Source organism: Scylla paramamosain, chromosome 44 (genome assembly GCF_035594125.1).
Source record: "Scylla paramamosain isolate STU-SP2022 chromosome 44, ASM3559412v1, whole genome shotgun sequence".
Classification (NCBI taxonomy): Eukaryota; Metazoa; Arthropoda; class Malacostraca; order Decapoda; family Portunidae; genus Scylla; species Scylla paramamosain.
The window spans coordinates 1,840,015-1,862,514 of NC_087194.1; the positions used below are offsets into that span (position 1 = coordinate 1,840,015).

The window sequence follows — 22,500 nt, forward strand, 5'->3', positions numbered from 1 at the left end:
CTGGAATTGTTTAAGGAATTTGCGTCACTGGAGTTAATTATTTTTTACTGAAGATGGAAAAAAATATTGATTACGAGTCAAAGAGGAAATGGTAAACAGAAATTGAACTGTAGTGGGAATCCAGGAATGTGTTTCTGGAATCGTCGAAAGGAATTTGCGTCACTGGAATTAATTATTTTTACTGAAGATGGAAAAAAAATATTAAAAACTTGTTATGAGTTAAAGAAGAAATGTTAACCAGAAATTGAACTATTGTGGGAATCCAGGAATGTGTTTTTGGAATCGTGGAAAGGAATTACGTCACTGGATGTTGTTAGTTACGGAAGGGGAAAGAAAGTTAATGGAGGAAAAAAAAACTATTGATTATAGATTAAAGAGGACATGTTAAGAAAATGTTTATTATTATTATTATTATTATTATTATTATTATTATTATTATTATTATTATTATTATTATTATTATTATTATAGAATGAGTTTTTTGGAATCGTGGGAAGGAATTTTGTCTCTGGAATGCACTAGTACGTATTGAAGCAGAAAAATATATGAAATCCAGTGTTGCTTATTAATATCAAGTAAAATAAATAACAATAATAATAATAATAATAATAATAATAATAATAATAATGATAATGATAATAATAGATTTAAAGTCAAAATAATGAAAAAAATAGTAAGGAAATTTATTAACACGAAACAAATAAATAGATAAATAAATAAATAAATAAAAGTGAATAATAAACAAAGAAAAGAAATAGAGAAATGTTATAAATGAAGATGAAATTACTCATGATATTAACTCCATCATATACTTTGTTATTTATTATTATTTTCATATTTTCTTTCATTTCTATTTTATTTATTTATTTATTTATTTATTTATTTATTTATCTTCCAGTGCACTCAGTAATTATATATATACCTTTTAAAAGTTGCCATTATTCCCATTCATGTAAATTTTATCTCAGTATTTCTTTTTCGAATGCTTTTCATTATAGACCAGTAGAAAATTAATTTGCAGACACGTAAGAAGGAAAAGAGGAAGAAAAAATAATAAAAATGTATGTATATATATATGAAAGATAGAATTCTCTCTCTCTCTCTCTCTCTCTCTCTCTCTCTCTCTCTCTCTCTCTCTCTCTCTCTCTCTCTCTCTCTCTCTCTCTCTCTCTCTGACCTTGGAGTACATTGTCGCTTGGAGTGTCCGGAGCAGAGTGACAAACAGCTGATCCCATGCCGGTTATATACCCCAGGCCAGGTGGGGTTGCCAAGTGTTGCTGGGGGGTAATTTTTATGTATTTCAATATTTTTCGTTTTCCAGAGAGAGAGAGAGAGAGAGAGAGAGAGAGAGAGAGAGAGAGAGAAGGGGGAGGGGGTTGTGATGCATTGCAGTAGGCGTGCTCTTACACACACACACACACACACACACACACACACACACACACACACACACACACACACACACACACACACACACACACACACACACAGGCATTTTTACTTTTCATTATTAAGTTTATTCGTTCACTGGCTTGTGTGTGTGTGTGTGTGTGTGTGTGTGTGTGTGTGTGTGTGTGTGTGTGTGTGTGTGTGTGTTAATTCTCAGTGATTATTCCTCGATTTAAAATTATTGCATCTATTTGAAATAAAACAAAAGAAAAAAAAACATTGAAAATAAATAAATAAATAAATAAATAATAAATATAAATGAAAAGCATGAATAATTGGACTTGTGTAGATAAATAAATGGAAATAAATGATGATAAAAAAAATAGGTCAGTGAATAAATGAATAAATGGAAATAGATAAATAGAAAATTGGACACGAAATAGATCCTGGTTAAGAATTGGAGCGAATTTCCAGGTTGAGTTTTGGTTTTCTCTTTATTTCCATCTCCTCTTTATTATCCCTTGTGTTGTGTATTTTCTTTCCTTCCTTCTTCCTTTTTTTCTCTTTCATTCTTTCTTTCCATCCTTCCTTTTTTTCCGTTTTCCTTCTGTCCTTCCTTCCTTCCTTGTTTGCTTGCTTGTCTGGTTCCTTCCTTCCTTCCTTCCTTCCTTCCTTCCTTCCTTCCTTCCTTCCTTCCTTCCTTCCTTCCTTCCTTCCTTTCTTCCTTTCATTTATTTTTTAGAGTAATTTTTAAAGTTTTTTATCTTTTATCCTTAATTTTCTTCATTTTCCTTCTTTCCTTCTTTCTTTCTTTCTTTTTCTTTCTTTCTTTCTTTTATTACTGAGATAATAATAGAAATAAGAGTAAAATTAATGTTGAGAATAACAGAAATTGGAGATATAATTAGGTTAGAGAGAGAGAGAGAGAGAGAGAGAGAGAGAGAGAGAGAGAGAGAGAGAGAGAGAGAGAGAGAGAGGAAATTGGTATGTTTTTTTTTTTTCTCTCTCTCTCTCTCTCTCTCTCTCTCTCTCTCTCTCTCTCTCTCTCTCTCTCTCTCTCTCTCTCTCTCTCTCTCTCTCTGAAATGAAACCTCTCGATAATTTTTTTCTTTTTCTGTCTTATTTTCTTTTTTTTTCATTTCTTTCCTGCACAATTTGGAGAAAATGCCAAACACAGACGTGGAGTGTTGGAGAATGTTTGTGTGTGCGTCTGTTGGTGGCGTTTGTTCAGTTTGCGACCATTTATCTTCGTGTGGAGTTTTGGTGGTGGTGGTGGTTGTTGTTGTTGTTGTTGTTGTTGTTGTTGTTGTTGTTGTTGTTGTACTGTTGCTTTACTACTACTACTACTACTACTATTGATATCTTCTTCCTCTCCTTCATCTTCTTCTTTTCCTCGTTCTTCTCCTTCTCCTTCTCTTTCTTCTTCTTTTTCTTCTTCTTCTTCTTCTTCTTCTTCTTCTTCTTCTTCTTCTTCTTCTTCTTCTTATTATTATTATTATTATTATTATTATTATTATTATTATTATCATAATTCGACATAAAAGCTCCATAGATTAACACACACACACACACACACACACACACACACACACACACACACACACACACACACACACACATACATACATACATACATACATACAAACAGACTCATTATTTTTCCTTTAATCTGTCCTGGCTATGAATTCTCTTTAATAACACACACAGAGAGAGAGAGAGAGAGAGAGAGAGAGAGAGAGAGAGAGAGAGAGAGAGAGAGAGAGAGAGAGAGAGAGAGAGAGAGTGATATAGATACTTCATAACTGTTATTACTGCATGTAAATTACTTAAATTACCAATACAACAAGTTATTACAATATGTTAATAGTATTTTTCCCCTAACGACTCTCCGTTTTCTGTTGATGGCAATGCACGGAAGGGGTGACTTGGGTATTTTATAATTTCGCTATTTTTTTTTCTTTTCTTTTTTCTTTTTCATTTATTCTGTTTTCTCTTATTTTTTCATCGTGTCTTTTATTAATTTTCTTGTTTTTTTCTCTTTTATTATTGTTTATTTAATTAATTTTATAATATCTTTTCTTTTTATCAGCTCGTATTTCATTCTATTTCTTTCCTTCTATTTATCAACTTTTATTTTATTTCCTCTCTATCAGCGTTTATTTCATTCTCTCTATTTCCTTCTTTTTATCAGCATTTCTTTTATTTACTTATTTTCTTCTTTAGCGTTTTGTTTCGTTCATTCGCAAATTCTTTACCTATTTTTAATCAATGTTTATCTCATTCTCTTTATATTTCTCTATTTTTTATCAACATGTATTTCATTCATCAGTGTATATTTAATCCTTTCATTCTTTATTATTCCCTTTTCTCTTTTTTTCAGGAAACTCATTAATTTCTCTATTTATTTTCAGTCTTTCAATTTTTTTTTCTACTTATTTTCTCTTTCATTGTTTTATTATTACTTTTTTTATTTCCCATATCTGTTTCATTCTCTCTCTCTCTCTCTCTCTCTCTCTCTCTCTCTCTCTCTCTCTCTCTCTCTCTCTCTCTCTCTCTCTCTCTCTCTCTCTCTCTCTCTCTCTCTCTAATGAAAAATAAACGTGTTTGGGACGCAAAAATTACATCTTGATTTCTTTTACAGGTGAGTGTTGGAAACTTCAAGGTACGGGAGGGAAGGTAAGAGGAGGAGGAGGAGGAGGAGAAGGAGGAGGAGGAGTAACAAGAGCTTGAGGAGGAGCGAGGAGCGAAGTATGTGAAATAGGAGAAGGAGGAGGAGGAAGAAGAAGAGCTGGGCGGGACTGAAGGACGAGGAGGAGGAGGAGGAGGAGGAGGAGGAGGAGGAGGAGGCAAGAAAAGTGATATTCCTGGGGATATTGAAGATAAGGAAAGAAGGAAGAGAAAAGTAAAAGAGAAAAGAGGGAAGGAAGGAGAGATAATAAAGAAAGAAAGAGGAAGAAAGAAATTTTGGAGAAGGAAATAGGAAATAGAAAGGAAATATAAAAAAAATAAAGAAGTAGAGAAAGAAAACAGTGGAGGAGGAGGAGGAGGAGAAAATAGATAAGAGAGAAGGAAAGAAGAGAGATAAGAGGAAAGAAAGAGAAGGAACGAGAAGATGAAAGGGAGCTGGACAGTTTGAGAAGGAGGAGGAGGAGGAGGAGGAGAAGGAAGAGGAAGAAGAAGAGGAAAAAGAAAAAGACAAATAGCTCGAAGGAGAGAGAAGATAGGAAATGAAGAGGAGGAGAAGAAGGGAAAAAGAAAGAAAAAAATTGTAAAATGTTTAGGAGAAGATAGGAAAAGAAGAAAAAGGAGAAGGGAAAAGAGGAAGATAATAGTCTAGAAGAAGAAAATAGGGGAAAAAAGAGAGAAGGAGCAGGAAAAAAAGAATAAAAGAGTAGAAGAAAATGTTTAAAGGGAGAAAATAGAAAAGGAAGAGGAAAAGGAGGAAAAAGAAAAAAATAATAGAAAAATGTTTAAAGGAAGAAGGAGACAGGAGAACAATGAAGGGGGGAAAAGAAAAGAAGAGGGAAGAGAGAATGATAAAGGGAGGAGATGATGGAAAGGAAAATACCTGGCCTGATTAATTTTAACACCTGTTGGGCGTGTTAATTACGAGAGAGAGAGAGAGAGAGAGAGAGAGAGAGAGAGAGAGAGAGAGAGAGAGAGAGTCATATACTACGCTGTTTCAATTTTACCATCGAAAAAAAAAATATCAATAAATAACGAAAAATATATAACTTGTGTATATTTTTTTTATTGTAAGCGATATTTGTTCATTTAATAGTAGTAGTAGTAGTAATAGTAGTAGTAGTAGTAGTAGTAGTAGTAGTAGTAGTAGTAGTAGTGAACATTGAAATACGAACAATCATTTAAAATCCAAATTATCATGAATCTTGGCTATTTATTTTATCAATGAAATATATTGAAAACAAACAAACAAACAAACAAACAAACAAATAAACAAACAAAAAGGAAGGACAGAACAGTGATGGAATTTTAAAACACCATCATTTAATAAGCGAAGGATGGAGGGGGTAATGAAAGAAAACGAGCTGGTGATAGGTAAGACTGAGGTAAGCTTGAGGGAAGGCTGTTGATGCAGTGAAGGAAGACAAACAGGTGATAGGCAAGGCTGAGGAAGAGGAAGAAGTAATAGAAAGGAATAATGAGGAAGGAAATAAGAGAAAAAGTGGAAGATGAAAATAAAAGGAGACAGTGAACAGTGAAGAGAAGGAGTAGGAGAATGGAAAGGCCATGATAATAATAGGAAAATAAGAGGAAGAAGTAATAAAAAGGAGTAAGGGAGAAGGAATAAGAGAAATAATGAAAGTTGAAAGGAAAAGGAGACTGAACTAAGATTTTTTAACAGGAAAAGAGAAGAAATAGAAAAATACAAATGATAAATGATGAGAATAGGAAAAATAAGAAGGAATAGGAGAGATAGAGAACACGAGAGAGACTGTTGGTGAAGATAAATTGATAAAATAGACAGACATTTTATTGACCACAACAAAAAACAACACACACATCACAGAACGAGGGACAAGACAGCAAGGACACGTTCACGGACACACACAGACACATCAGCATCAATAATAGGACTTGTTGATATAGGAACCATCAGGGAATCGGGCGTGATAGCTTCCGCGGGCGTGGTAACCATCTGACACCTCCCAGCGGGCGTGGGTGCCTCCGTAGTGGTCGTGGGCGTAGTAGTCGAAGTGGTACGGGGTGGGCGGTGCTGTGGGCGTAATGGTTAGGTTGGGTTAGGTTTGGTTAGGTTACGTTAGGTTAGGTTAGGTTAAATTAGGTTTGGTTATATTAGGTTTGGTTAGGTTAGGTTAGGTTAAGTTAGGTTAGGTTGAGTTAGGTTTGGTTAGGTTAGGTTAGGTTTAGTTAGGTTAGGTTAGGTTAAGTTAGGTTAGGTTGAGTTAGGTTTGGTTAGGTTAGGTTAGGTTAGGTTTGGTTAGGTTTGGTTAGGTTAGGTTAGGTTAGGTTAAATTAGGTTTGGTTATATTAGGTTAAGTTTGGTTAGGTTTCGTTATATAAGGGTAGGATAAAGTTGGTGGTGGTGGTGGTGGGGAAGAGAGAGAGAGGAGAGAGAGAGAGAGGAAGAGAGAGAGAGAGAGGAGAGAGAGAGAGAGAGAGAAGAGAGAGGAGAGGAGAGAGAGAGAGGAGGAGAGAGAGATTTAATAGATATAATTCATAAATAATAATAATAGTAATAATCTACTACTACTACTACTACTACTTACATTCTGATAAACAGGGCCATAGTAACCCGGGGCTGCCTCCACCATCACCATCATCACCATCATCATCACCATCATCATCGTCATCATCATCTGCGTACCGTTCAGATTTATAATGAAAATGATTGAATATGTGAAAAATCTTGCCCTTTCTGTACACTTCATCATCATCATCGTCATCATCATCACTATCATCATCATCATCACTATCATTATCATCATCACTATAAATGAAGAAATATTTAAGCTTTTCAAATCACTTAAACCTTCTCTATCATCACTATTTCCATCATCACCATCATCACCATCATCACTATCCCTATCATTATCACAATACAGAGAACAAAGAAAATGATCCTCAAATACAAAGCCCTGAATTTCCCCTTCATCATCATCATCATCATCATCATCATCATCATCATCATCATCATCATCATCATCATCATCACCACCACCACCACCACCACCACCACCACCACCACCACCACCACCCTCATCAGTATATTAATCTGAAATCTCAACGAAATAATGATAATAATAAATCCCTTTGACATCTATTTATCACAGGTAATAGGGTCTAATTAACGTGCAGGCAGGTAACCGTGACTTCTTAATTAGCTCTTACCTTGGCCGCCATATTGGATTTTTATGAAGGGTGGGTGTGAGAGTGAAAATGTGTGAGAGACTGAAGGGTGAGGTGCTGGTCCCTTTGTTTTATATACCTCTCTCTCTCTCTCTCTCTCTCTCTCTCTCTCTCTCTCTCTCTCTCTCTCTCCTCTCTCTCTCTCTCTCTCTCTCTCTCTCTCTCTCTCTCTTTATTATTCTTTGTGTTTCTTTGTCTCTTTTTTTCGTGTTTGGTTATTTCCGTTCTAATGTTGTTGTTGTTGTTGTTGTTGTTGTTGTTGTTGTTGTTGATGTTGTTGTTACTAACGCTACAGCAACAACAACAACAACTACTACTACTACTACTACTACTACTACTACTACTACTACTACTACTACTACTACTACTACTACTACCACCTCCACCACCACCACCACCACCACCACCACCACCCACTTTCATAACCTACATACAGCTACATATTATTTCATTGTTTCTTTCTCTCCCACCAAAAGAAAAAAAAAGTAATGATTAAAAAAAAAACTAACAAAAACTTAAGGAATTTCCATTCACGAATTCCTGAATGAACGATAATCATATATTTTCGTTTTCTTTTATTTTTATTTTTTTTTTTTTTTTCATAGTATATTTATTTGTCGAACCTGACCCATTGTTGAAGAAAACGGGGTGTGGCTGCAGAGGAGAGAGAGAGAGAGAGAGAGAGAGAGGAGAGAGAGAGAGAGAGAGAGAGAGAGAGAGAGAGAGAGAGAGAGAGAGAGGGAGTTTTCTTTCCATACTATTTACTTAATTTATTTTTCTTTCCTACTTCTTCCATCTTTCTTTCCTTCGCTTCCTTCTTTTCTTTCCCTCCTTCCTTCCCTCCCTCCCTCCCTCCTTCCTTCCTTCCCTCCCTGCCTCCCATTTTTCCTCCACTAATTACATTTAGGAGAGAGAGAGAGAGAGAGAGAGAGAGAGAGAGAGAGAGAGAGAGAGAGAGAGAGAGAGAGAGAGAGAGAGAGATTAATAGCCCTCAGGGGAAACGTGGGGAGAAGTTGCTGTAATGACACATTAAAGAGGGAGGGAGGGAGAAGGGGGGGGAGGGAGGGAGGGAGGGGAGGGAGGAAAGAGGAAGGGAGGGAGGAAAGAAAGTATAAGTGGGTAGAGGATTTTGGGATGGGAGAGGAGGAGGAGGAGGAGGAGAAGGAGAAGAACAAGAAGAATAAGAACAAAAACAAGAAGAACAAGAACGATAAGAAGGACGGAGAGGAGGAGGAGGAGGAGGAGGAGGAGGAGCAGCAGGAGGAGGAGGAGGAGGAGTAGGAGGAGAACAAGGACGAAGAGAAGAAGGACGAAGAGAAGAGAATGAAGAGGATGAGAAGAAGGAAAATAAAAAAAAATGTAAAAGGATAAAAAATGCAAAAATAAATAAAAGATAAATAAATAAAATAGCGGTAATAAATAAATAAATAAATAAATAAATAAAGCACATTGAAAGAAAACGAGAGTAATGAAACAAAACACACTGAAAGAAAACGAGAGTAATGGAAAAAAAAATGAAAGAAAACGAGAGTAATGAAACAAAACAACCTGAAAGAAAACGAGAGTAATGAAAAAAAAAAGACAAAGAAAACGGGAATAATGAAAAAAAAACACTGAAAGAAAACGAGAGTAATAAAAAAAAGACAAAGAAAACGGGAGTAATGAAACAAAAACACTGAAAGAAAACTGTAGTAATGAAATAAAATAACAACAATAATAGTAATCTTTTTTTTTTCATTTCATCTAGGGTAAAAAAAAATCTTCTTTATTTTCCCCTATTTGTCACTTTTTTTTCCCTTATGGTTTCAGTGACAACAAAATCAATTTTTCAGTATCTCTTTCTTATTTACAGTTATTACGTCATATCTGCTTTTATTTATTTGTTTATTTGTTTATTTATTTTTCATCATTAACATCCTATCTTAATTATATGCTTATTTTCTGTTTCTTTTTCTTTTTCTTTTTATTTTCATCTTCTTCATCATATATCTGCTTTTATTTATTTATTTTTATTTATTTTTCATTTTCAACTACAAACATTTTTATTATTTATTTATTTATTTATTTATTCTCTATTCAATGGCAACACCACATCACCATTTCCTTATTTTTCATATACGTATCTTCACTGGTGGTGGTGGTGGTGGTGGTGGTGGTGGTGGTGGTGGTGGTGGTGGTAACGATGAAGGGAAGGAAAGCATTATATATTTGTTTCCTATTTTCACTATCATCATCACATCTCCTTTACTCCTTTCCTTTCCGTCGCCAGCAGTCCATACAAGAATAAATAAATAAATAAATAAATAAATAAATAAGTGGGAAAGAAGAAACAGTGATATACATTATTTTCATTTATTTAATTGATTCATACTAAAAAAAAAAAAAAAGAAAAAAAGGAAAGAAAAAAACAGTAATTATTTTTATTTATCTATTTATTTCGTACTAAAAAAAAACAATAAGAAAAAATATGAAAGCAAAAACACAGTGATGGTACGTTCAGTCCAGTTATTTCACTAGTTACTAAAGGCAACAGTTTGACTTTCAACCGCAACAATCTGATGACCAAGCAGTAAAAAAAAAGCTCCCTGCACGTTTTTACACCTGGTTAATTAGGAAAAGTGATGCTTCCTGTCTTTTTTTTTTTCTTTTTTTTTCTTTTTTTTATTTTCCCTCATTCATATTTTTTTTTCTACAGTAATGACAATGAAAAACTTGGACGTGATTAGCTTTTTTTTTTATCTGTATTTCAAAAAGGAGTGTTTTTTTTTTTCTCTCTTTCCTTTCTTTTTTTTTTTTTTTTTTTTGTACGTTTATTTGTTTGTTGATTTAAATATTTGTGGATTTTAACCGTCACTATTTTTTTTTCTTTTTTTCTTTTTATTTATTTATTTATTTGTTATTTTTTTGGAGGGTCATCGATTACAAAAAAAAAAAAAAAAAAAAATGAAAAACTCAAATTCTCAGCTTTCCACATCAAACATTATATCACAAGGGATTACATATTTTTTTATTAAGATTTATATATTTTCAGGTTCACTTATTATTATTATTATTATTATTATTATTATTATTATTATTATTATTATTATTATTATTATTATTATTATCATCATTATTACATTTACGGTATTTTATTTATTTATTTTTTTCGATGTACATTTTCTTTACTATATTTTTTGCATTTACTCTTCATTTAATTACCCGAATTCACATTTTTTTTTAACCTTTTTTTAAAACTTTTTTTCATCCATAAAAATTCAATATCCTCTCTCTCTCTCTCTCTCTCTCTCTCTCTCTCTCTCTCTCTCTCTCTCTCTCTCTCTCTCTCTCTCTCTCTCTCTCTCTCTCTCTCTCTCTCCTTTTCACTTACTTCGTGTTTTGCTTCTTTTCTCTCCTTTTATCCAGTTCCTGCCTGTTCCTTTGTGCGTCATTCTTATCCCCCTCCCTTCCCTTTGCTTTCTTATTCTCTTTCCTTTCCATTCCCTCTTCCACCAAAGAAGATGAAGGGAATGGCTTGAAAGAGAGAGAGGAATTTTAGAATATTGAAGGAAAGCTGAAAGAGAGAGAGAGAGAGAGAGAGAGAGAGAGAGGGGGGGGGGACAAGACACTCATAAAGGTAATATTTTAAAGACTCAATTTCTCAACGTTGTTATCTTTATTTGTAACAAGATAGAGACAGAGAAGTTAAATTACAGCTTGCTTTGTTGATCGGGGTCTTAGTCGTTCATGAAAGCCTTTAGGAATCGTAGTAAGTAGTAGTAGTAGTAGTAGTAGTAGTAAGTAGTAGTAGTAGTAGTAGTAGTAGTAGTAGTAGTCAGTCTTTGGTAGCAGTTTATAGGAATTACCGAACATCACTACTATTGCCTTTGTAGTAGTAATAGTAAGAATTAAGAAGTCGTATTGGTTTTGTGTTGTTAGTAAGTAGTAGTAGTAATTGTAGTAGTATTAGTAGTATTAGTAGCAGTAGTAGTATTAGTAGTAGTAGTAGTATAGTTAATTTATCTTTAAGTTATTCTGAACATCTTGAAAGTAATGATAGTAACAGCCTTTGATATCAACAGTAGTATTAATTAAGAAAGACAATAGCATACATGGCCCTTATAGTAGTAATAGTAGTAGTAGTAGCAGCAGCAGTAGTAGCAGTGGTGTCAGTTAGTGGTATCCCCCCGTGGCCGTATCCATGGTTCTTGAAGAAGGTCTGAGGGTTGCCGTAGTGCTTGGGGTGGTGGGCCTTGCCGTAGTAGCTCACCTGTGCCACGTAGCCCCCGTAGTGGTCAGCGGACGTACCTCACCTGGCCAGAGACGAAGGGCGAGGGTGAGGTGAGGTTAGGTTAAGTGTGGTGAGGTCAGGTCAGGTGAGGCTTGGTTAAGTTAGGTTAAGTTACGTTAGGTTAGGTTAAGTTACATTTGGTTAGGTTAGGTTAAGTTAGGTTACGTTAAGTTACATTTTGGTTAGGTTAGGTTAGGGTTCCACACACTGACAAAGAAAATATGAACTCAAATTTATCTAGGAGTGTTTGGATATGTGTGTGTGTGCGTGCGTACCGTCTGGCGGCGGCCGTCGGGCAGGTCAACATGGTAGCCGCCGTATACATTCTTCCCGTCTCCTTGCTCGTGCTGGCCGAAGTTCGCGCCGTAGTGACTGTTCACGTGGTAGTTGTAGTTGTACGGGTGCTTTTGCTGCGGGGAGTAGTAGTAGTAGTAGTAGTAGTAGTAGTAGTAGTACTGGTAGTAGTAGTGATATGCTAAACCAGATCCTTAGATTTGGGAGTTCTGATTTGGTCTGTCTTAATCAGTTCCCCAAAATCACAAGTAGTAGTAGTAGCAGTAATTGTAGTAATAGTAAAAGTCATCATATGCTAAACCAGTTCTTCAGGTCTAGGTGTTCTGATGTGGTCTGCCCTGCTTAGCCAATAGTTTTACGAGTATATGATTCACAGCGAGCTATACATTATATAAAAAAAAAGAAACTAATTATATTCTTAGTTAACACAGGCACGAAATTTGAATCCTTTAGTAGTAGCAGTAGTAGTAGTAGTAGTAGTAGTAAGTTAGAATAGTGTTAGTAAACCAATATCACACATACAAATAGACGGGGAAAACAGAGACAGAGACAGGGACAAAGAAAAAGACAGAGAAAAAGATAGAAACGATGAAAAAGAAAGAGAAATAGAAAGAAAACATATTTAGCCTCTCTCTCCTCTCTCTCTCTCTCTCTCTCCTCTCTCTCTCTCTCTCTCTCTCTCTCTCTCTCTCTCTCTCTCTCTCTCTCTCTCTCTCTCTCTCTCTCTCTCTCTCTCTCTCTCTTTTTTCAATATTCGTGAGTTGGAAGTTGAAAATATGAAATGCGTCTCAGATCTGAACGGGAGGCGAAAAATTTCACTCAAGTTTCCCTAAGTTTGAAAGGAGGAGACGAAAAAAAAAAGAAAAAAAAGAAAAAAGTAAAAAAAAAAGTTAGGGGAACGAAAAAGAGGGAGTGAGTCAGGGCTGAGGGACGAATGAGAGAGAGAGAGAGAGGGGGGGGGGGGGGTCTTACCGAGGGATAGACAGGTCCATATCCACCAGGTTCCGCCATTGCCGACACCACCATCACCACCACCACTACTGCGACCTGGAGAGAGAGAGAGAGAGAGAGAGAGAGAGAGATGAGAGAGAGAGAGAGAGAGAGATTAATCAGGTATTGAAGATTATCTCTTGAATATTTTACTCGATTACTTAGATATTGGAGAAAGTCATTTGTTCCCGCCCTGTGCTTGTTTGATATTATTATTATTATTATTATTATTATTATTATTATTATTATTATTATTATTATTATTATTATTATTATTATCAACTTAGATTAGACAAAACACACAACGACGGAGGAGCAAACAGCATCTACTAAGGGTTTGAAATATTTCTCACTTACAAAATAAAGAAAAAGTATGAAAAAATGTACCACTTATAGAGAAAAGTTCAAGAAAATACAACTTATAGAACTAAAAACATAAAAAAAAAAAAAGAATAGGACGTTTAAAAAATTTGGCGCGAAAAACTTTGAAAAAATCTTGGTTGGGTGAAAATTTAACGAGAGGAAACTTTCACCTAACCTAACTTAACCTAACCTAACCTAACCTTCTTACCTTAAGGCTCATGTTTGGAAGCTTGTGTGTGTGTCTCTGTCAACACTGATGTCTGTGGAGAGAAGTGGACGAATATATATACCTCACTTCTCTCCCCTCTCCCGCTCCCTCTCTCTCTCTCTTTCTCACGTTTCGACAAAGAGAAAAAAAAAAGTGATGTGAAATTTTTGGCTTTAATGCATAATGTGTGTTTTTTTTTTTTATTGTTCATTTTCGATTTATTTGGGGTCAGCTTTTTGTGTGTTTCTTTTATTTGTACTTTGGGTGTGTCACTGGGTGTGGTGTGTGTGTGTGTGTGTCTGTGTGTGTGTGTGGTAATAATAGAGGTTTTGTTTCTCAGAAGAACAAGTAGTAATAGTGTTAGTAGTAGTAGTAATAGTAGTAGTAGTAGTAGTAGTTGTTGTTGTTGTTGTTGTTGTTGTTGTTGTTGTAAGTTACGAAAAGACTATTACTGTTGCAATATTTTAATCAAATTTTCACACAACATTACTGAGTTACCTGATCACATACGAACAACACTAACAACAAAAACAAAACAAAAAAAAACAAAGAAAACACAACAAACAACACTTAAGCACACATAATAATGCCCTTCTCCCTACTTAAAAAATATTGGTACACTCAAATATCCTTAAAAATAAAGAAAATAAAGAAAAATAAAGAAACATTGAGAAGGAAACATTTTTTTTTTTGAGTTAGGGTTGAAATTGGCAACGTTTTTTGATCTCCGTTTTCTTTTTGGCGAACGTTTCTTGATTGATGTCCGAAAGAGGTGCTGAAGTTGTGCCAAACGTTCCCAGCAACCTTGGAAACGTTCGGGGAAGTGTGGCGAACGTTTCCCGTGAACGTTTATGTTGGAACGTTCAGTGACCGTAAGGATTTGGGCTGTAGCTGACGTCAGCCTGGAACCCGCTGTAGGGATCGGCCCTGTAGTTCACCTGTAGGAGGGAGAGAAGCTGTAGTAGTCGCAGTAGTAGTAGTAGTAGTTGTTGTTGTTGTTGTTAAAGTGACCCGTTGTGATAGTAGTACTCGTAGTAGTGGCAGTAGTAATAGTAGTAGTAGTAGTAGTAGTAGTAGTAGTAGTAGTAGTAGCAGCAACTGTTTAATTACCCACTCAATGACTCTGAATCTGTCACTCAGTCAAGTCAGTCAGTCAGTCAGTCAGTCAGTCAGTCAGTCAGTCAGTCAGTCATTTATTCATTCAATCAGCCCCGTCATTTCTGTCCGTCAAACGTTTCACAAGTCTCCCTTATCCTTGTTCATGAACCAAGAAAACACCCTTGAAAACTCCAATACCTTCACAAAAAACCTTATTAAACTATCTGTAGAATCACGAGAACCCTTGAACCCCTGTTAGACCACCTCTAACAAACAACATTATACATTTTTGCACCCCAAGTGATAGTTAAAGTGTCTGGTGGAATTATTGTGGCAGGGATTAAAAGGTTTACCGTATTAACCCTTTTATTGTTATTTGGCTTATTTCTCCTGTTATTAATCACTAAGAGAACTTTTCTTTTACATCACCATCTTCAAACGTTATTTATTTATTTATTTTCTGAGAGGGACATCGGCGGAAGGCAACAAAATTATAATAAATAAAAGGCCTACTGAGATGGCGTTCCCCAGGGTCAAAAGTGGCCGCAGGAATTTAAAGGATACCAACTGAAACTTGCAAAAAATCTACTGTTTTTTTTTTTTTTTATCCCTCCTTTCACGATCATGCTTACTTAGCTTTTAGTGTTTTAAATTGAACCTTAAGGCAGTGAAAGATTTAAAATAGCGGACAATGAGATATCTTCACTCACTGTCTGCTTGGTACCATCAGGAAGGGCCACGTTGTATGATCCCTCCACTGTCTTGCCGTCAGAGTGTTCCCTCCTGTTGAAGTGCTGGCCGGAGTACTCGTCATGCACGCCGTAACCGAACTTATACGGCATTGGCTGAGGGAGAGAGGGAGAGAGAGAGAAGGGATACGGGTGGTTAGAGGCATTTGGCTAGAATATTTTTTTGACTAGGGGTAAAGAAAAGGAGAATTGGAGAAAAGGAAAGGGACAAGGGAATTATATAAAAAGGTTGAGAGAGAGAGAGAGAGAGAGAGAGAGAGAGAGAGAGGGAGAGAGAGAGAGAGAGAGAGAGAGAGAGAGAGAGAGAGAATGTTAAGAGGCATTTAGCTAGAGGTCACAAAATCTTTCATTACCATCACACACACATACACACACCATTCCTCTCACCCCTCCTCCTCCTCCTCCTCCTCCTCCTCCTCCTCCTCCTCCTCCTCCTCCTCCTCCTCCTCCTCCTCCTCCTCCTCCTCCTCCTCCTCCTCCTCCTACTCTCACGCCCTCGTAGTATCTTCACCTGCCTTCCTTCATTAATTAACACCTTGATTGACTTCCCTGTCTCAGCTCACCTGTCTGATCTCACCTGCCTAATGTTAATCTCCCTTTCTTCCTTTATTCTCTATTTCTTTAAGTTTCTTTTACATATTTATTTTTTGTCTTTTCTTTTTTAGGTTATTTATTTATTTATTTATTTATTTATTTATTTATTTATTTGCTTTCTTTAATTTTTACCTCTTCATATTTTTTTGTTTAGCATTTTTTTCTTTTGTTTTCATTTACGGTTTTATTTTTTTCATCATTAATTTCTTACATTTGTCATATTTTCATCAGTATTTCTTGTAATATTTTCCTCACCCCAAAAAGTATATTACATGAGTCACCCCTTTAACTTTTTAGAAGAAAACGAAGTCACGCCCTCCCGTTTTCTATGAAGGAATCGCCAGTCATCGTCCCCTGTGTGTGTGTGTGTGTGTGTGTGTGTGTGTGTGTGTGTGTGTGTGTGTGTGTGTGTGGACTTTCGTTAGTGGGCAACCGCGTCGTTACTTCCTCCACTTAACATTACAGTGGTCAGTGGCCATTAGAAAAACGGAGTGTGCTATTAGAAGCAATGAAAGAAAACGGCCATTACCATTTTCTTTCTCTTTTCTGCCGGTTATTTTTATCATTCTCTCTGTCTCTCTCTCTCTCTCTCTCTCTCTCTCTCTCTCTCTCTCTCTCTCTCTCTCTCTCTCTCTCTCTCTCTCTCTCTCTCTCTCTCTCTCTCGTATTATTTAGTTTAGTGTAAGATATCTTTATTTTTTTATTCACAACAGAAGTAAGCAGGAAAAAATGGGAGGAGGAGGAGGAGGAGGAGGAGGAGGAGGAGGAGGAGGAGGAGGGGGTAGGCCTATTTTTTCTGTGCGAAAGGACTTTTTATGGCTGCGAATAAAGACAAATAAAAGAGAGAGAAAAAATAGGGAAAGAAAAAAAAAAGGAAAATTGAAGAAAAAAAATTTGAGAGAAAAATTAAATAAAAGAGGAAAAAAAATATGAAAAAGGAAAAGAAAATGAGTGACTGAGAGAAATAAAAGAACAAGAGAACAAAGATATTTCGAAAAAAATGCCAAATTTAATCCTCGTATTGACATTTCACTCTCTCTCTCTCTCTCTCTCTCTCTCTCTCTCTCTCTCTCTCTCTCTCTCTCTCTCTCTCTCTCTCTCTCTCTCTCTCTCTCTCTCTCTCTCTCTCTCACCTTGGCGTGGTAGTTAACGGGGTAGGTGTCGTAGGGGTGGGAGAGGGCCAGGCCGACCAGGGCGAGGAGGGTCACCTGTGGGGCAAGGGAGGGTAGGTTAGATCAGGTCAGGTCAGGTCAAGGTAGGTTAGGTTAAGTTAAGGAAGAATAGGGTTAGGTTAGGTTACGTTATGGTAAGGTAGGTTAGGTTAGATTAAGGGAGCGTGGGTTAGGGTAGTTAGGGAGGTCAGAATCTCATCCTCCCTCTCTCCCTAACTAATTTTGATCCTGTCCCATGGTGAGGTTAGGTTAGGTTAGGTTAGGGTTAGGTTAGGTTAGGTTAGGGAGGTCAGAATCTTATCCTCCCTCTCTCCCTAACTAATTTTGATCCTGTCCCATGGTGAGGTTAGGTAAATATCAGTGAAAAACAATCAGACGAACAAATTTTTCCTGAGTCACAAAACACACGAGGCAAATAGAAAGAAATGAGATGATTTTTACTCGGAGTGTTACCTTGAGAAGCATGTTGTGAAGTGAGCCGAGTGCCGCACGCTGTGAGCCGGGTACCGCAGGACGAGCAGTGGTACCAGACAAGGATCATCACCTCTTATATACCCTTAACCCTCGCTCCCTCCCTCCTCCTCCTCCTCCTTCTTCTCTTCCTCCCTCCCTCTAGTTTTTCTCCCCTCCCCTCCCCCCCACATGTACCCAGTTAGGTAAATCCCAACGGCCTTTCCACCACGGTTTGGCAATTAGAAAAAGGAAGTAACTGAGGGAAAAAAAGTGGGAAAAAAAAAGTCTGGATTTTACGTCCAAGGAATATGTGGATTTGTTTATTTTTTTTTTTTTTTACTTTTTTTTATTGTTTAGTCCCGGTTCGCTTGCTTTGTGTGTGTGTGTGTGTGTGTGTGTGTGTGTGTGTGTGTGTGTGTGTGTGAGTTTTTGCTTTTGTCTTTTATGTTCGAAGGTCAAGGGTAACCCAATTAGAGAGAGAGAGAGAGAGAGAGAGAGAGAGAGAGAGAGAGAGAGAGAGAGAGAGAGAGGCTTTGATCTATTTTATCTTAATTTTGCTTTTTTTATGAGATTTACGAAAATTACTTGCACGTTTATTTTTAGTTAAACCCTCCTCCTCCTCCTCCTCCTCCTCCTCCTCCTCCTCCTCCTCCTCCTCGTCTCAGTCACCTGGTGTGTTGTTCCCCCAGTGCATTGCCTAGTCTTACCTGAGGCTGGGGAACACCTGGGGAACAGTGAGCGCAACAGGTGAGTGGCCAGGTGGGGAATCCTATTATTATTATTTTTATTATTTTTTTTTATTGGTTTCGTAACGTATAAGAAGTGTTACTACTACTACTACTACTACTACTACTACTACTATTACTACCTCTGCTACAACCACAACCACCACCACCACTATAACGACAGGAAGTGAACTAATAACGATGATAAAGGCTACTGGCAGTGTTGCAAGTAAAAAAAAAATAAAGATAAATAAAAAAATAACCACGCAGTGTTGCCAAGTCATTGACCTCCTCAGGGGCAGGATGCGCGACCCAAGCTTGTTTTTTGTTGCGTATGTGCGTGTGTGTGTGCGCGTGTGGTTGGTACACTCCCGGGGAATCCTGTGTGTATGTGTGTGTGTATGTAGTGGTATATAGCACACACACACACACACACACACACACACACACACACACACACACACACACACACACACACACACACACACACACACACACACACACACACACAGGCAATTTCACCCTCATACATACATCAAGTTGGCAACACAAACATGAAACACTCAATAACACCACCTGTTGTTGTTGTTGTTGTTGTTGTTGTTGTTGTTGTTGTTGTTGTTGTTGTTGTTGAGTGCGTGAGTGTATGATGATAGATAATGGCAAGTAAAACACTGTATTGTCCATTAGAATCTGTAATGGAGGGAGAGAGGGAGAGGGAGGGAGAGAGGGAGTGGGGGAGAGGAGAGGGAGGGAGAGAGGGAGATGTTAAAGGTGTGTGATTAATAGCCACGTATATAGTTTAGTAGTAGTAGTAGTAGTAGTAGTAGTAGTAGTAGTAGTAGTAGAAGTAGTGGTGGTGGTGGTGGTGGTGGTAGTGGTAGTACTGGTGGTGGTGATATTGTGTAACAGGGTTTGGTTATGTAATTGTGTGTGTGTGTGTGTGTGTGTGTGTGTGTGTGTGTGTGTGTGTGTGTGTGTGTGTGTGTGTGTGTGTGTGTGTGTGACTTAATTTATTATGTCAATTTCAGAAAATTTATGATCCCAGGCCCACGGGAAATATTACACACACACACACACACACACACACACACACACACACACACACACACACACACACACAAGGCTACTTACATAAGATTCAATTAAAAGTGGGAAAAAAGTCGACATTTATTTTTTTTCCTTTTCCTGCTTTTTTTTTAATTTTAGTTTCCGTCACTCATAATCAATCATCCTTTTATATATTACTATTTTTCTTAACCTTTACGCAGATTAAAAAAAAAAAGAAAACGTGTAGAAAAATAAGAAAACGGAATGTAATAACAGTATCACGTTTTCTTTACGAAGCAATATAGACAGAACAGTTAGCAAAGGACGGGAATTTTGCGGGGAAAGCTAAACTAAAATGAACAAACAGAATGAGAGACGGAAATATGTATATGAGAAACAAACACGTCTTTATTCAACACCAAAACAGACAGACAGACAGACAGACAGACAGGGACAATAATAATTAAAGGACAGGAATTCTTTTTAACTGTACAAGACAAGACGAGGGACAGGAAAGAAACAGATGAATATGATAAACAAATATATCTTTAATGAACACCAAAACAGACAGACGAGGTGACAGATGGAATAATGTACAAGGGGCGAATTTTTTATCATTTATTTATTTATTCATTTATTTATTTTTTAGCTGTACTGTGTGACACGCTTAATTAAACTTGACAGAGTAAGGGACAGGAAAAGAAGTCCGTGTGTATGAGAGAAGTTAACATACTCGACACTAAAATAGACAGACAGACAGACAGACAGACAGACAGGCGGGGTGACAGAGACAGGACAATCAAGAAAGGACAGAAGAATTTGAAGTCCACGTTTCAGAAGCTTAATTAAACATGACAAACAGGATAAGTGACAGAAAAAAAAGGAAGTGTATGAGAAACAAGCCTGTCTATTCAACAGCAAAATACACAGATAGACAGACGAGTTAGACAGAATTTAAAAAGGAGAGGATTTTTAAGTGTACGTATAGGAAACAGACAGACAGACAGACAGACAGATAGACATAGATACAAAAACTACTGAATTAGTAAAAACTTCACTCATAAACAGGTAAACAGGACAAATGACAAAAACAAACAAACAAATATGAGAAACAAACATATATTTACTCGACAACAAAATAGATAGACAGACAGACAGACAGATAGACAGACAGACAAACGTGACAGGGACAGAACTATTGACCTAAGCTTTGGTTTGTGGACAGGTAGACAGATGAGATACAAAAAAAATTCACAGACATGGTACAAAACGGTAAAAAAATGCATTCAACTCAACGTATGGGTCAGTTTACAAAGGGACGGGGGAAACTTCAGCTATAGGAAGGTTGGGGCTGGTAAACGGGAGCACTGTGGCCGTAACCTTGTGGGGCAAAGGTCACAGGGGCGCCGTAATCGTGGGGGTACTGCGCCTCTCCGTAGTACTGAACGTCAGCCACGAAACCCTTGTAATGGTCAGCCTCGTAGTTCACCTGTGGGAAGATTGGACAGGTGTGATTAGGTAGATAGAATTAATTTGTTGTTTTCTTGAATAGTGAAATGTTTAGTTTTTTTATTGTTTTTCACGTTTTTTAATGCGTTTAATAGAATTGTTTGGGCTGGATGTGTTTGTAAAGGCGTTTTCTAGCGAGTTTTCTTCATTTTCACCTGTGTAAAGATTGGACAGGTGTGTTTAGAGAGGTGAAGTTAATGTGACGTGGTTTTTGATTGGTTTAAGTGTGTTTTGGCTGGACTAACTATTCTGTAAAGTTGACTGTGTTTGTAAAGGCGTTTTCTAGCGAGTTCTTCCTCATTATCACCTGTGTAAAGATTGGACAGGTGTGTTTAGAGAGGTGAAGTTAATGTGACGTGTTTTTTGATTGGTTTAAGTGTTTTTTGGCTGGACTAACTATTCTGTAAAGTTGACTGTGTTTGTAAAGGCGTTTTCTAGCGAGTTCTTCCTCATTCTCACCTGTGTAAAGATTGGACAGGTGTGTTTAGAGAGGTGAAGTTAATGTGACGTGGTTTTTTTATTGGTTTAAGTGTTTTTTGGCTGGACTAACTATTCTGTAAAGTTGTGTTTATATATATATTTTTTTTCAATTGGGTCTTCCTTATTCTTACCTGTATAAAGATTGTAGCAGGTGTGGTTAGAGAAGTGAAGTTGGTACAGTGTTTTTTTTTTCTCTCTCTCTTTTTTTAGTTTAGATTTTTTTTTCTGGAGTTTATTGTATATTTAAGTGTTGGATGTGTTTATAAAGGTGTTTTCTAATGAGAGGAGGAGGAGGAGGAGGAGGAGGAGGAGGAGGAGGAGGAGGAGGAGGCAGGAGAGGAAGAAAATGAAGTTAGCGAACACTTTAAAGGACTAACTATTTTTAAAAGCAACAATTAATCAATTTAAAGAGCCAATAACTACACTACTACATGGATAACTACAGTATTTTCAAGGGGACAACCATTTACACTACTTCTAAACCCAGTAACTGCTTAATTTGTAAAGGGAGCAACTGAACTGTTTCCGAGGGGCACCTTACCGTCTGCTTGCGGCCGTCGGGGAGTTGCACAGTGTAGGAGCCCCGTACTGTGTTGCCGTCACTGTTCTCCTCCTGCCCGAAGTCCGTGCCAGCGTAGTCATCCTTCACTCCATAAGCAAAGGTGTACGGCATGCCAGACTGTAGGGGAGGAGGGGGGAGACACAGGTGAATAGGTAGAAGGGTGTCAGTTATACAGGTACCCAACATTAGGCAGGTGGGAAGGTACAGTTGCACATTAATAGGTAATACAGACAGGTAGACAGGTGTAGACAGGTGTGATAGGTGTGGAATCAGTTACAATTGCATGAACTAGATAGATGAGGTTTATTTGAAGGTAATTAAGGTGTGCAGGTAAGATAGATGGACAGGTGTGTATAGACAGGTGTTTGTAGACAGGTGGACAGGCATATAGGAGGGGAAATATGTTGAAAGAAAGAGTTGAAGGATTAAGCATTTGTGGAAAGAGTTTATAGATGAATTAAACAGATGAACAGGTAGCCATAGACAGGTAAAATAGATAGAGAAGTATATGAATATCCTGAAAGCGGAAAAAAACGTGATTAAAAAACAATGAACAGGTGTGACATACGCTAGACAGATATACAGGTGAGAGAAAAACCACAATGAGACAGGTATATCCAGGAAGACAGGTGAGAAACTGAACATTGATGAAGAGGTGTTACAGATAAATTAGACAAACGGACAGGTGAGAAAGAGACGTAT

The 22,500-nt window shown here is 37.1% G+C and overlaps 3 protein-coding genes and 1 long non-coding RNA gene across 4 annotated transcripts in view; all 4 read right to left on the reverse strand.

The window, feature by feature from the left end:
* Nucleotides 1-1,207, reverse strand: part of LOC135093985 (uncharacterized) — a 4,809-nt gene extending 3,602 nt beyond the window's left edge. The window contains exon 1 of the mRNA XM_063993672.1: nucleotides 1,178-1,207. Within this exon, the coding sequence (XP_063849742.1) occupies nucleotides 1,178-1,189 (12 nt within the window). The 5' untranslated portion in view covers nucleotides 1,190-1,207. The remainder of the gene's footprint in view (nucleotides 1-1,177) is intronic.
* Nucleotides 1,208-10,917: 9,710 nt separating this feature from the next.
* On the reverse strand, nucleotides 10,918-13,516 carry LOC135094186 (uncharacterized). The gene is made up of 4 exons (XR_010263654.1): nucleotides 13,407-13,516; nucleotides 12,818-12,892; nucleotides 11,827-11,961; nucleotides 10,918-11,573 (listed from the first exon to the last, which is right to left on the reverse strand). It is a non-coding gene; the product is annotated as an uncharacterized LOC135094186 (long non-coding RNA).
* A 338-nt stretch (nucleotides 13,517-13,854) lies between these two features.
* On the reverse strand, nucleotides 13,855-17,581 carry LOC135094185 (cuticle protein-like). Its single transcript, XM_063994039.1, has 4 exons — nucleotides 17,473-17,581; nucleotides 16,981-17,055; nucleotides 15,215-15,349; nucleotides 13,855-14,344 (listed from the first exon to the last, which is right to left on the reverse strand). Exons 1-4 carry the CDS (start codon nucleotides 17,482-17,484, stop codon nucleotides 14,270-14,272), a joined length of 297 nt encoding a protein of 98 aa, XP_063850109.1. The 5' UTR covers nucleotides 17,485-17,581; the 3' UTR covers nucleotides 13,855-14,269.
* Nucleotides 17,582-20,350: 2,769 nt separating this feature from the next.
* The window catches only part of LOC135094020 (cuticle protein 7-like), a 3,869-nt gene continuing 1,719 nt past the window's right edge, over nucleotides 20,351-22,500 (reverse strand). The window contains exons 4-5 of the mRNA XM_063993740.1: nucleotides 21,778-21,915; nucleotides 20,351-20,736 (exon numbers count right to left, since the gene is read on the reverse strand). Coding sequence (XP_063849810.1) covers nucleotides 20,578-20,736; nucleotides 21,778-21,915 — 297 coding nt within the window. The 3' untranslated portion in view covers nucleotides 20,351-20,577. The remainder of the gene's footprint in view (nucleotides 20,737-21,777; nucleotides 21,916-22,500) is intronic.

Coding starts and splice junctions, on each gene's coding strand:
- LOC135094185 (XM_063994039.1), bottom strand. Junction 15,350..16,980: donor CCGTTAACTACCACGCCAAG/GTGAGAGAGAGA, acceptor TCTCTCCCTCAG/CCAATGCCGTATAAGTTCGG. Junction 14,345..15,214: donor CTGATGGTACCAAGCAGACA/GTGAGTGAAGAT, acceptor TCCCTCCTACAG/GTGAACTACAGGGCCGATCC.